The sequence below is a fragment of the Aptenodytes patagonicus genome, chromosome 13 (assembly GCF_965638725.1).
Source record: "Aptenodytes patagonicus chromosome 13, bAptPat1.pri.cur, whole genome shotgun sequence".
Classification (NCBI taxonomy): Eukaryota; Metazoa; Chordata; class Aves; order Sphenisciformes; family Spheniscidae; genus Aptenodytes; species Aptenodytes patagonicus.
The window spans coordinates 169,688-182,613 of record NC_134961.1 but is presented as its reverse complement, the minus strand read 5'-3'; the positions used below and the strand labels follow the sequence as shown (position 1 = coordinate 182,613).

The window sequence follows — 12,926 nt, the reverse complement described above, 5'->3', positions numbered from 1 at the left end:
AGGGCCTGCGAGTTCATCTCTGCTCTGTTACATTACTGGACACTTCTTTTCCTTGTTTATGTGGTAGAAACATCTGAAAATAATTTGTGCCTGTTAAGCTTCATGGAGCTTTGCGGTCAGTCAGGGTTCTGCATGCAATTTGGTTTCCACCTCAGCCAGGACTAGCTGGGGCTGATCTGCGTTTGTTCATTAGCTAACGAGACGCACTGTAGTTAGCAGGGCTCTCTGGGGGGCTGCCTTCGACGCGTGACTGCCGTTGCCGTGCGTGGGCACGCGCAGGGGTGGGTGCGGTGCCGATGAGCTCACCCTTCACAGGGAGCGCCGGCCCCCATGACAGCGGCTCTCCCGCTTGTCTCAACCGCTCTCGTGCGCAGGTCAGCAGGGAAGATGCAGTAAGATGGCAAGGAATATGCGCCCCCCCCCCCCCCCCCCCCATTTCTTACTAATATAAAAAGCATCTGCAGCTGTGGGTTGGGGACCCGCTGAAGAGGGATGTGCATGCTGCAGGCCTTGCTGGAGCTCTAGCAAACCTCTGCGTGAGCAATACATGCTGACCGATGCTCCAGAGAAGACAGATGGAGAAATCTTCGGCAACAATCCCAGGACAAAGGCGAGGACAGCTGAGCAATCGAGGTGGGAGGATGCCATCCAGAAGGGGGAAATGTTAAAGCTGGGAGGAAAGAAACAGCTTAAGGAAGGGATGATACACTAACCATACGGCTGGAGGAGGAGGAGGTGTGAAGAACTTGATGGGAAACACAGGACTAAGGGGAGGGGAATGAGGCAAGGAGCAGGTAAAGGACAGTGAAACAGCAAGGAAGAGTGAGGTGACTAGGAGCAACCAAGCTGTTCTGTGCAAGGGCAGTGCACGCCACCTCACTCAGAGGTGAGGGCTCCCCATGGGTGGCAACGGGGCCGGGGAAGGCCTGGCCAGGGCCTGGCGGCTCAGCCGTGCTGTCCTCTCCGTTGAGCGTGCCTGCCAGCAGCGCCGAGAGTGACTCCCGGCCCCGGGGCTCCCCACACGGGGATCACCCCAGCTCCCCCGGGGCATAGCCGGCGCCGGGCGCTCCGGGGAAGCAGAGCTTCCAGCAGCGGCGGGAGCGCCCCGCGGGCCCGGGGTTAACGGAACTTGGAGTTAAACGGTGTCACCGCAGCTCGGCTGGGGGTCGGCGGCTGCATGCCTGAAGGGCAGTGCCCACCCCCGAGGCGGACCCCAAAACCACGGGGGGGAGGCGGGGGCTCCGGGCCGGGGCCGCGCTGCGGGGGCCGCGGGCGGGCCGGTGGCTTCCGCCCGGCGCGGCGCATTCCTACACCGTGAGTCAGGGCGGCGGCGCGGCGGGATGCGTCGTCCCGCGGCCCCGGGCGCTGGCAGCTCCCCGGCGGGACTCACGCCGCCGAACCCGGCTCCGTTCCCGTCTCCCATTTGCATGCCGCGGCTGTGAATGGCGTGCCCGGCCGGCCGGCCCCTGGCACGGGGGAGGAGTCTCCGCGCCCTACGCGGGCCGAGCTCGGCGGCGCCGGTCCCTTAAGCCGCACTGGGGGGCGGCCCGACCCGAGCGGCGGCTCGCCGCTGCGCTTCACCCGCCTTCACGGTGAGTGCGGACCGCGGGGCCGGGGCGGGGGGGGGGCGGTACGCGGGGCCGGGAGGGGGCTGCCCCGGGGCACGGCGCGCACGTGAGTTGCGGGCTCCGTCCCGTCCCGTCCCGTCCCGCGGCCCGGCCGCCTCAGCCGCGGCTCGGCAGCCCCCTGCTGGCGGCCAGACCGGGAGGGGCAGCCCCGCGGTCCGCCGTGGGCCGCTCCCCGCCCGGCTGAGGCGGCGCGGGCCGCGCCGCCTCAGCCGGGCGGGGAACGGCCCTCGGCGGACCGCGGTGCAAGGCCGGCGCCCTGAGGTGGCGGCCGAGGAGCCGGAGGCAGGTGCCGGGCCCGACCCCTGTCAGCCGGGAGAAACCCTCTGAAAATGGTCCCTCACCAGGCACCTTCGCCTGCCCCGTGAGGCGAGGCGCAGCGGGGGCGGCCTTCGGTGCCTCAGGTGGGAGCCCGGCCCTGTCAGTGACAGGCAGAATTAGCAGCGTTGGACCTCGCGTCCCCAGAGGGCCGGGGTCCGGCTTGTCCGCGGTTCTTCGGACGTCGGGAGCTTGGTGACCCTGGTGCTTTCGGCCGTAGGTGAAGGTGCGCATTCATGGCTCGTTTCAGCTGATCCAAGTCCATGCTGGAGCTGAAAGGCCCCTCCACCCCCATCGCTTGCCACGCGTTCCCACCCACCCCTCCCCTGATGCTGGCATCGGTCTTTTGGCAGCCACCTTGTGAGCTGATCTGGTGGAAAACTTATCGCTTTTTACATGTAATGGTTAGTTTTCCTCTGGATCGAGTCCCTGAAGTCTTTTCACACTGTGCGCTGCTGTCATGAAGCAGGGGATCACAGCAGCTTGCAACGCAAGCCTGGTTAAAGCTTTTGCAGGATTGCACCCCCAGTGCTGAGTCCTTTCGGGCTCCTCAGAGCGCGACCTGTCCTTCCCCCCAGTCGTAGCACATGCACACTTAACTAGCCCTGCTGTGCCAAAGTGCCCCTTGTGCGTATTTTGACTTGTGCTTTTTCTCTCATGTAACTCAGGAGAGGGGAGCGGCAGCACAGATGAGTTTTGTCAGGTGCTGGAGCATTCCTTGTGCACGACTTGGTTCTGGCTGCTGATTCTCTTGCAGGTTGGCTTCGCGTCGGGGTGTGCAGTGTTGGTCAGGGATGTCTCCAGGCTGGGTCTCGGAGTGAGCGGGAAGTTGTTTCCTTTCTTCCTGTTTTTGTCCCCATGGCTGCTAATTTCCTCTGGGAAGAAAGCTGTGCATTCTGCAGTAAAGGAAAAAATAGTCACACGTAACGGGAAGGGACAAGGCAGCAAAGCCGAAGGCGCTTCTGAATGAAGCATGGGATGAGGAAGGAGCACAGGGCGTTAACAGCAGTAACGCTGATAGAGCAGCAAAGACAAGTAGCTGCCCTTGTGCTGTGAACACAGGTGTAAAAAGGGCCCACTTGGAACAAGCTGGGGAGCGGACCCTTGGAAGGAGAATTGGATCTCCACTCCAGTGCGTGGATATATGTTGCTCTCCAGCTCTTCTCTCTCAGTGGTGCAGCGTTTGCAAGAGGAGGTGATAACTCGTGTTAGATCGGTTGATACAGTTGGAAGAAACAGATGAACTTTCAGATACTTACCTCCTTCAAGTTTTGATTGTTAAAAGGACTTTACGAAAGGCCTTTGTGTGCCTGAAAGCTTGTCTGCTTTTTTTTAACCCTCTGTTGCTCTAATAACAGCTATCCTCCCTCCTTCCTGCTGCATCCCTCTTGTGTCCTTAGATCCTCGTGGCTACCGCTGGGCAGCCCAGGTCTCCGCTGTCTGTGTGCGGGCTTGTGGGGAGCCCACGCCATTCCTGAGCTGGGACCCTGCCAGCCTCCCAAGATGTCCTGTGGATTTGGAACAGGGGAATGAGCTTCGTTATGGTCTCTGCAGTCATCGGTCGTGGGCCCCCCGGAAGGCAGCGGTTCTCACGTGTGGTCGTGTGTCAGCGGTGTGCCTGCTCCTGTGCGTTCCCATGAAAGGAGGTTAATGCTGCGCAGCGTAAAAGCAACTCCCACAAAACTCGTTCTGCTCTGGGACTTCCCATGACAGGCCTTTTTTTTTTTTTTTTTTTTTTTTAAGCAATACACTTGCAAGAGATCTGCCTACAAACTGGCTTTTCAGGTTCTGGGGAAAGCCATGGGCTGGCCTCGGTCTCAGGAATGTCTTGCTCTGTGCTGGGTAGGCTTCAGCCAGGGTGATGAGCTTTGGATGCAGAGAGCGCTGCTCGCCTGCAGAGCAGAGCAGGCACCTCTTCTCCAGCAAGCTTGTCCTTCCTGTGGCTTGGTGCTGAGAGCGTGTGGCCCTGTCGTGTCGCCTCAGTCAGGAGTTACGTCCCTCGGAGAGGGACAGCGCCTCATCACTGGACTTGGTAGATGGCTCGTTTCACTTTCGTGGCGGGGGACTGCAATGAGGCTGCAGCTGAGTGAGGTCGCGAGGCAGGAATAGGAATTCCTTTTGGGGTCATCAGTCCTGTTCCTCTGGAATCCAGCCCCGGAGAGTAGCCAGCAAGTCCCAGCACGTTCCCCTGAAAGAGGCAGGGTCTGCTGAGTGTGGCATGATAGGACAGTTTATTCTGGGCACAGAGCCCACATGCTCAGATATAATTAGTAAAGATTTGATTCCGTTCAGTGTGTTGGATCTCTCTGCAGTGCAAGCACAGCCTGGTTAGTGCTGAAGGCCTGAGATGGGCAACATGACCAGGAGTCCTGGGTTGCTCTCCTCTTCCATTCAGTGCATCCAGCAAAAAGGTTGGCAGAGCACCCCGTGTGCTGCTGGGGATGCTGCCTGCTGAGTAGGACTGGCTGTGAGCTGAAGATCCTGACGTTTCTCTATCTGTATCTCTAGAGCTTTTATCCAGCAGAACAGTCTTTGATAAGATTCTTCCCTTGTGGTTGCTGCCTTTCTTCCTTAGTTATCTCTGGAGGCTTTGGCATCCCGTGGAGACCACGCGCCCTTCTCAGAGGTTCCAGCATTAACTGTGACCCAACATGACACTTCTATTAATAGCTGTTCCTGCAGCCACCTGCCTGTTGCCAGTATACGACCCATTTCAGTAGAAATACTTAAAACTTGAGTATGGGTTCCTTCCTTCCTTCACATTTTCCCTGAGCTTAGACATGGATTAGTTTCCTTTCTTTTTGGCTGAAGAAGTGCTGGGCTCCAAATCTAACTTTATTATCACCTAGTTGGAAGGAAACAGACAAGAAATGTGCAGATCTGGCACTGTTACTGCCTCCCTGCTGTAGTTTTAAGTAACTCGCAGAACGTATGTGTTGCCTGCCTGCTCAGAGAGCTGTGTTGCATCCTCTCTGCTGAGAGCATGACAGCGTCTCAACTTGCGCTGTGGGAGTTGCATCCTGAATTTAGTGGGACTTGTGTCTGGGTCATGGGTAGAATGTCCCAGTGCTGCTGGAAAGTAGAGGGAAGATGGTCTCTTTCCTCAGAGGAGGAGAAGCCCTGGTGTCCGTGCAGGTAGTCGTCTCCCCAGTGGCGGGGTTTTTTTTAGCTTTGTGGTTGGTTGGTTTGGTGGGGTTTTTTTTGTCTTTTTGCTTGTTTACTTTTTGCCTTGTTCAGAACTAGCAGACGAACCAGTTGAACTGAATGGGACATCAGGACCTGTTGCTTACTCCGTTAGTGTCCAGTGACTCCCCTCTGAGGTCAGCACCCACCATGCAAGTAACAGAAAAATATTTAGGAAAGGACAATCCCAGCCCTGCAGCTATTAGTCCCAAGAGCCTAGGGAGACAACAGGCAAGATTTAACCTTGGAAGGAAATGGATCTATTAGACAGCATTTCCCATGGTCATGCTGGCAGCCCTATTTCTGTGTCCTTGAAGGACCCCAAACCTATTTGGTGTGTGGTGTGTGCTCTTGCCATCCAGGCCTGCTGCACGGCGTCGTAAAGACCCTCACTCCAGCACAGTGTGGGGAGGGCAAGGCTTGCCTGCCAAGCTCTCTGTTTTCACAGGCAGGCTTGACTGTGCCATTGGGAAGGTGTAGGGGCAGCCCTGAGGGAGTGAGGTTTCCACAGGGAGCAGCGGCAGTTTTGTCTGTGCTGAGACCGCCTATTGTCATGTCCTTGTTAATTGAACTTCAGGGGTTTCTGATTGCTTGCTCCTTTTTTTGGTCCTGCTCATCTAGCTGTTGTCCAGGACTGGTTGAAGCCCACTTAAGATCACATCTCTCATACTTGTTTCAGTCCATGCTGCTGTAGGAATGAGGAAGTGGTTTTTTTTTTTAATGTGTGTTGGGATGACGCCACAACAAGCAAATTAGTAGCTGAGTTTTTGAACAAATCATCTAAACTTATGGTCAAATCCTTTTGAATGACAAACAGTGGCTGTTTGCTACTTGGTGAAGGCGGAGAGCTTATTCTTCATGTTAACCTTAACTGTTAAATCTCCTAAAGCTACAGAGTGCAAGTTTCATTGGTTGCGTGCTCTGTTTGCTGCAGAGGCAGCAAATGTCAGATTGACAGAAGGCTTGTTCTTGCTGAAACTTCCTTTGGGTGCAGTCTTCAACTAGATACTTCAACTAGATACTGGATACAACTAGATGTAGATACACCATTTGTTTCAAATATAATTAAAGCTACTTTTTGCGTACTATAGAAATGTTAGAACTATCGCAATACAGACCTGAGCAGCGGATATGTTCTTAAATTCTGGCGCCTTTAACAACAAACAGACCTTGCCTTAGTAATCAGAGCGTCTCTAAAACACAGTGATTATTAAAGGAAATGTAATTTCTTCTCAGTGAACTAAGAAGTATCATTGCAAAATACTTCCCTGGCACAGTACAGCCTTCCCAGGGGGAGAAGAGATATCAAGACATGCCTGATCTTGCCTTTTCTGGAAAGCCTACCTTTGCCGCCTCCTCCCCTTCCTGTTTCCACTTCACTGAGAGACAGCCCCTTGCTCTGCTGGTCAGCAGCAATCCCTGCTTTGAAGGTTTTTTTTTTTTCTTTAAGAAGGAACAATCTGTATGAGGTCATCCTGAAGCTGTGCAGGACGCAGCTTTTACTGTTTCACAGGTCCGGCACTTACATGGCTTTGACTCAGTGAAAGTTATAACAGCTTGAATTTTAAAATCTTGAGGGCTCAGACAGCTGGGTTGACGAATACAGCTTCCGTATTTCAGGAGTTATTGCCCTGTAGTGATCAGCACATGGGAGGTATGTTTCTCTGTCGCTTGAATTCAAAGCCCAGTGCTTTAAAGTGAACTGTAGAAGACAGCAGGCTGTGAGATGTTTTGCCAAAAAGTGTGAGTGTACCTTCGTTTTCTCTGACTGCTCTGGTAGAATAGTGAGAGAGAATGCGCCATTCACTCAGAGCGAAGAAGTATGGTTCACTTAGATTTTTTTTTTTTCCTAAAACAAAGTTAGAATTATGATTATTTCTATTTGCGTTATGAGTTGGTGCATTGGGCACACATGAACGTACACATGTGTACACGCACCTGCAGAGCAAGACAAGCTCTTCCTGTAACTCCTTTCCAGTTAGACAAAGTAGGGGATGGTGTGTGGCTGGCTGTTGAGCACTAGCAAGAGTAGAAATCAGAGCATCAGAGTGGCAGGCTAGCTCTCCTGTGTCCCTGGCTAAATCAGCTAATGCTTAGGAAGAGCAGCTCCAGCCGGACCAGCTCTGCTCCAAGTCCTTGGCTTTGTAACTGTTCTTTTGAAGGATCTCCGCTGGGCCTCATTGCTGTGGGCACTGCTGGTGGATGCAGGCTTGTTCTCTCGCTTGTATTGAGGTGAACAGAACTATGGTCGTGTTGGAGAAAGCAGGTGTGTGATGGTGAGTGAGGATGCTCTGAATTTCAAAGGAACATGCAAAGAAAGCTGGCCTGAATGGCTCAGATGCTGCAGCTTCCATCCTTCCTGAATATAAAGTCTGTCTTCTGGTGGCTCCAGCGTTTGTTATTGTTATTTCCTCTAAGATTTTTTTAGATTGCTATTCAGCCTGGTTTTATGTAACTTTCCATAGGAAATGTTGTCATTTGCAGCAGTTTTGATCTCATTTGCCAGTGAGGCATTTTTATTTAGCACAACAAACAGTGATTCTTAGCTGCTTTTAGTACTGAGAGTCTTTGACATAGAGGTTGGGTGGCTTTTGGTCTAACATTATTTTTGGTTTGGGGTATTGTAATCTTTGTAGGGGACGTTGCTAGTTTTGGCGTTTGCTTTTCCATCAATTGTTTATTGATGTCATATTTTCTAAATGAACAATGTTGTAATCACTAAGAGGCATTACCAAGAAAATTGCTCTTGAGGTGAGTGCACAGGCAGCAGCTATTCCAAAAGCAACCACAGCCAGTGTTTACTGCTGTCCTGAGAGTCATACCAGTGCTGTGTTCCTAGTTTTCCTTGTGTCCTGAACCTTTATGGTACTTGCGATGAATATGACAGCTGGTAGAAAAAACCTGACAAATGCAGAATTTCAATGAAAAGTGATACCTTTGTTAAAATACAGTGGTAGGATTTTGTTGGTTTCGTCTTTTGTTTTCTAATGTGGGGTCATGGCTGCGCTGACAAAAGCATTTTTGAGAATCTTACCTTGCTGTATAATTGAGGCAATGACTGTGTCCATGGTACTTGTGGATCAGCCAGTACTTTACAGTGCATCTATTTTACTAGTAATGAAAATAAATTTGGAACAGGGACTTCTGGAGCCCCACTGAATTGTTGCAATGAGTTAAATGTGGACTAAAATAGTTTCTGTGATCACTCTTTCCTGCTTCTTTGTTAACGAGGAGCTCTAGTGATGCTGAATAACGTGTAGGCCGAGGCAGAGTACTGAGACAACTGTGCTTTGAGGCTGCTGGGGACCCCAGAGCGAAGGGCGCTGCCGGCTCAGCGCAGGCACTGCTAACCCAACGGGCAGCTGTGGTTACCTTTGAAAAGGGTGCAAGAACAAGGCTTGTGTAGATGATTCTTCCTCTGGATACACTTCCACTGCTGGCAATCCGTTGTTTATAGTTGGAATTGTTAATATTTGAGTTGTTAATGTGATTATACTTATTATCCATTCTGGCTATGTTCGCTGTGGCACCGGACCGGCTAGTATCCTGGCTTCCTGGATAGGCATGCTGAGATGCATCAGCCATCTGGTAGCTGATAACGGATCTAGGTGGAAACCAGTTCCTTTTGAGGACCAGGCACTACTGACTCTATTGGCTTCCCTAAGGAATGGGAGTGCTGGTCAGTGCTGGCTTCTCACCCCCTGTGCTTGACGTTCTGTCGCTGGAGCTATTAGCAGGTATCATCATCAGTCCCTGCCCAGATGGAGTCTGTAAGTGACGTGCTATGACCGGAGTATTAGGATGTGGCTGCTGGAAATGTGGCTATTGTATGTGGTGGCAGGCCGGTGTTCTCTGTGCAAAGCTGCAGGGTGTGTTCATGGAGAAACACAAACAGGATGAAGATGCCAAAGTACTCCAGAAGGTTTCCCACAGCTCCCCCCTCTTTGTTGGTTATGTTGGTTATGTTTTAGGCTCAGACTGTTCCCCTTGCTGGTATCCAGGGAGGTTGTAGATGGCTCTGTATTGGGTTTACTCTAGAAGGCAGAGTTGGATGCTGAATGCTCATCGCCTGGGCCCTGCACGGGCTCTGGGGTGCAGGCATGCTGGCTAGTGCTGTGAACCTGCTTCTGTCATCTGGGTCACATGTGCTTGGGAGGTGGAAAAGGCAGCCCCTCTGCCCAGTCTGCTGTACTCGGCTCCCTGCCACCTAGTTGCTTTGTGGGTGCCACAGGCCATAGGTGAGCAGGGGAAACGCATCCCTTGGGAACCCTTCTATGGAAGCTGCCCATGCGTGAGGCTTGGCCGTCAGCTCTAGAGAAATCTGTGGATGGTTTGGATGTTTTCCCATTTAATGACCCCACCAAAAATTCACTCTGCCTCTGGTGATACAGTAGTATTTTATTCCTGCTGCACTCAACACCTGCACTGAGGGCACTCCTCAGAAGATTATTTAAGCCTCAAGAAATGCAGAACGCACCACCTCCCTTGTGATAATTGTTAGCTTCCCATACAAGTGTGAGTTTTTGGCCGTGTTTTCACGATCACTTTAAACTGTGCTGCCTTGAGAAGCAGTCCAGTCATCTGGCTCCAGCTGCTCTTTTTGTTCCTGCTTCTTCCCCTTTCCTTCTCCTGGCACAAGTGTTTGTGGAGCCATGTAGTGACTTGGATCAGGGAAGGAGCTTGGGCTGGAACAAACCGTTTTCTTTGCTGAGCTAACGTGGGTCAGTTCCCAGTGTGGATCACCCAACAGCTGCGGGGATGCTCGTGCCAGCACAAGGAGGGGGGCAACACAGAAGGCTGGGGGCACTGCTTCTTCTGTTGACTTGCATCTCCTTCAAGTGGCCATGATGTCTTTATAGCTTGAATTTTGAGCGTTGGCTTCTATGTTCTTGTTACTATTCTGCCTTTTGTCTGCTGCAACGAAAGGACCTCGAACATCAGAGTCTGTTGCCTGTGTGAGTGTTTGCAGGTTGCAGCTGTGGGTCATCTTTTAACCTGTATTTGGAGAAGTTCAACTACAGATCTGGGGACTAACAGGAATCAGAAGAGTTTTCTGGGCTCGCTGTTTTTCCTCTCTCTTCTATATGAGGGCACCAGACCTGGATACTCTTCAGGTCCCATGTGAAGCTGCTTTGAAAGCTTTTAATGCTGGCATTCCAGTAGGAGCTCATTTATGGTTGCTTTCTGTCATGACCCGCATCTTTTTCTGAAAATCAAGAAAATCAGTTGCTCAAAGGGACATCAGATCTGGGGATTGGCTCACATACATTCAGACTGCACTGGCAGATGTTTTTATTACCTATATTTAAAACCTTCTGGCTCTATATATAGCTGAGCCTTCTCCAAGTTCAGTGGGTCCCAGCTGAAGCTTTGCACTCTCGGTGTGCCTCTTGCATACCAGTGTCATTCTACAAGGCTTTGCATGAAATCCAAACCCTTGGGTTTTTTCTAATGTAGCTTCCCATTTCCTGTCTAGGGGTCTGCCTGGCCTCTTCCAAGCCAGGGATTTTCCACTGGTATTTCTCAGCTAATTAAATGAAGTGGTTCACGGTGAGATCCCTCAGCGCTGCCTTGGTTGCTTGGGTAGCCGCAGAAGAAAGACCTCCATAGCATTCACCCCACCTTGGTGGGTTCCTGCTGGTGCAGCTCTGTGGTAGTGCTTGCGTGCTGCTTTTCCATTATCTACTTGCATGTTGGTTTTATGGCCACCTGCTCAAGCATGTAGCTCCTGTTCTAGCTCTTTCTAGAGCACTGGTTGAAAACAAAACTCTCAGGAGAAAGATTGCGTGCCTTTTAATTCACTCTCTACAAGGCGAAGGCCTCTGTTCCATCGGAGCCCGTGCAAAGGCTTTTGCTACCCCAGATCCATTTCTTCCATGTTCTACTTCAACATAAAGTTTAAAAGACAGTTTGGGTAGGGTCAGGCCTTTCCAATGTGCCACGCTGGCCTGCATGAAAGCTATGTCTTTTAATAAGAGCTTGGCTATCCCCCAAGTCCTCCTGTCTGGTCCCTCTCCGGAGGAGTGCAGGGGCTCAGTGTGCTGCATGCCTGTTGGCGGGGGCAGATGCAGTTCCCTGAGCACTGATCTGCTAGGCTGGGGATGGAGGAGCGCTGTTTCACACAGGCAAGGGGACAAAGCTCGGGCTGCAGTTTGATGTTTCAGCTAAGCTGCTATCATGCTGAGCTATCACTGAAAAGGCTGGTCCTACCCTTCCTCTCTCAGGTTGCACAGAGCTTATCTGAAATTGTCTGAGCCTCTTCAGGATGCCAGATCAAGAGGAAATAATTTACTAGGGTTAGTTTCGTGCTGGTAAAACACCAGTGGCTCATTGGAGTAAGGCAAGACTGCTCTTTGGGCAGCAGCTAGCTGTCAGATTGGTTTGCTTGCAAGTGGAATGCAGGGCCTTGGGGAACTGTTGCCTGCATGATTTGGTGCAGGCTGTGGTAGGCAGCATCAGTCTCTACCAGCACTCAAGCAGAGCTTGTGCATGGCAGAGGGCAGTGAGAGGGACAGTGGGTAGTGTGTGGGAATGGTAGTCCTGCCAGCGCCCTGCTGTGCAGGGCTAAAAGGGCAGTGTGTCTGCCTAGCTCGCTGCCAGGCTTGTGCTCAGAGGTACCTGGATTGCTCAGACCCCAGCTTCTGCTTGGCAGCCTGTGGGTCTGCAAAGCCTTACAGCATGTCCTCCGAGCTCGGCAGTGAGCGTTGGGAGAGCAGGAGAGAGCCCTTTGCAGGGCCACTGCCAGGGCAGTGCTGATGGCCTTGTTTCATTTCCAAGAGAGTTTCTTAGGGTGGGACATGGTGGTGGTCTCAGCCGAAGCCTGGGTGTTGCTGTGCCCTTGACAGCTTTCCTCAAGAGTGCAGGGTCACAGGCCCGTTCCACCTTCCCCGTCCCTGCCTGCCCTCAGCCCCTCCATCTGGCTTGTTTTAAAGGTCTGGCTTGTGCCTGGTGTTTGAGATATTATTTGTAACTTGTTGGGTCTGATCCACGCTAGATGGTTTTATTGGCAGCCGCAAGACTGAAACCCCACTGCTCCTCTTCTCCTTGGACTTCCTGCCTTTTCCCCGCTGTGCCAGCAGAAATCCTCCTAGAGAGAGAGACACAGCCAGCAGCCCGCTGTCTCCCCTGGCTCGCTCTGTCTGGAGAACACATTTAGGATCCCTGTGTCTTTCCTGTCTCTCCACCCAGATGCCTGCTGGTGTGCCTCAACCAGAATAGCTGCACGGGCAGACCCCTTCAGGTACACAGGACTTGCCTGGGGCTCTGCGTAGCAGGCACTGCAGATACAGCTGTTGCAGTGATGGGGGTTTGAAAAATGGAGGAAATCAGCTGGAGGCTGACGATGGGACGTGGTGATCGGATTGCAGTGGAATAGCCCCGGTGTCTGTTACCCCCCGGGGGTGTCTGTAAGAACATGCACATGCTGTGCTGGAGAGAAGCAGTGTTGTTGGAAAAAGCAGATGATATGTGTTTGTGTGGTAGGGTTGAATGAAGTTGGTGTTTTGTTTTGTTTCATTTGGAATGTTTTTTGGGGAAAAAAGCAGCTTTATTTTAAATGGGATTGCTGGTAAAATGGGAATTTTGGAAGAAAAAGATCAACGTGGGAATAGCTTCAGTTGTCTGTTTAAATGGAAGGATGGTCTGTCTTTGAAATGACTGTGCAAATCTCTGAATGTATTTGAAATGCCTGTCAGTTTTAGGAGCATGCTCAGGCTTCTGTACAGGGCTTTTCCTTCTCTGTTTGGGTTGGTGATTTCACTACGCAGCTTTTCTTGATCATGTGCCAACTTTGGAATTTAA

General features: G+C 52.0%; 1 protein-coding gene across 4 annotated transcripts in view; it reads left to right on the top strand.

Moving 5' to 3' along the window:
- The first annotated feature begins 494 nt into the window (after positions 1 to 494).
- Positions 495 to 12,926, top strand: part of RHBDF1 (rhomboid 5 homolog 1) — a 40,169-nt gene continuing 27,737 nt past the window's right edge. The window contains exon 1 of one of the 4 annotated variants that reach the window (XM_076350628.1): positions 495 to 633. In XM_076350628.1, coding sequence (XP_076206743.1) covers positions 548 to 633 — 86 coding nt within the window. In that variant the 5' untranslated portion in view covers positions 495 to 547. Of the gene's footprint in view, positions 634 to 1,484; positions 1,593 to 1,954; positions 2,170 to 2,678; positions 2,701 to 12,926 lie in introns of those variants that run through there. The other 3 variants (XM_076350630.1, XM_076350631.1, XM_076350632.1) reach the window with 3 other exon arrangements.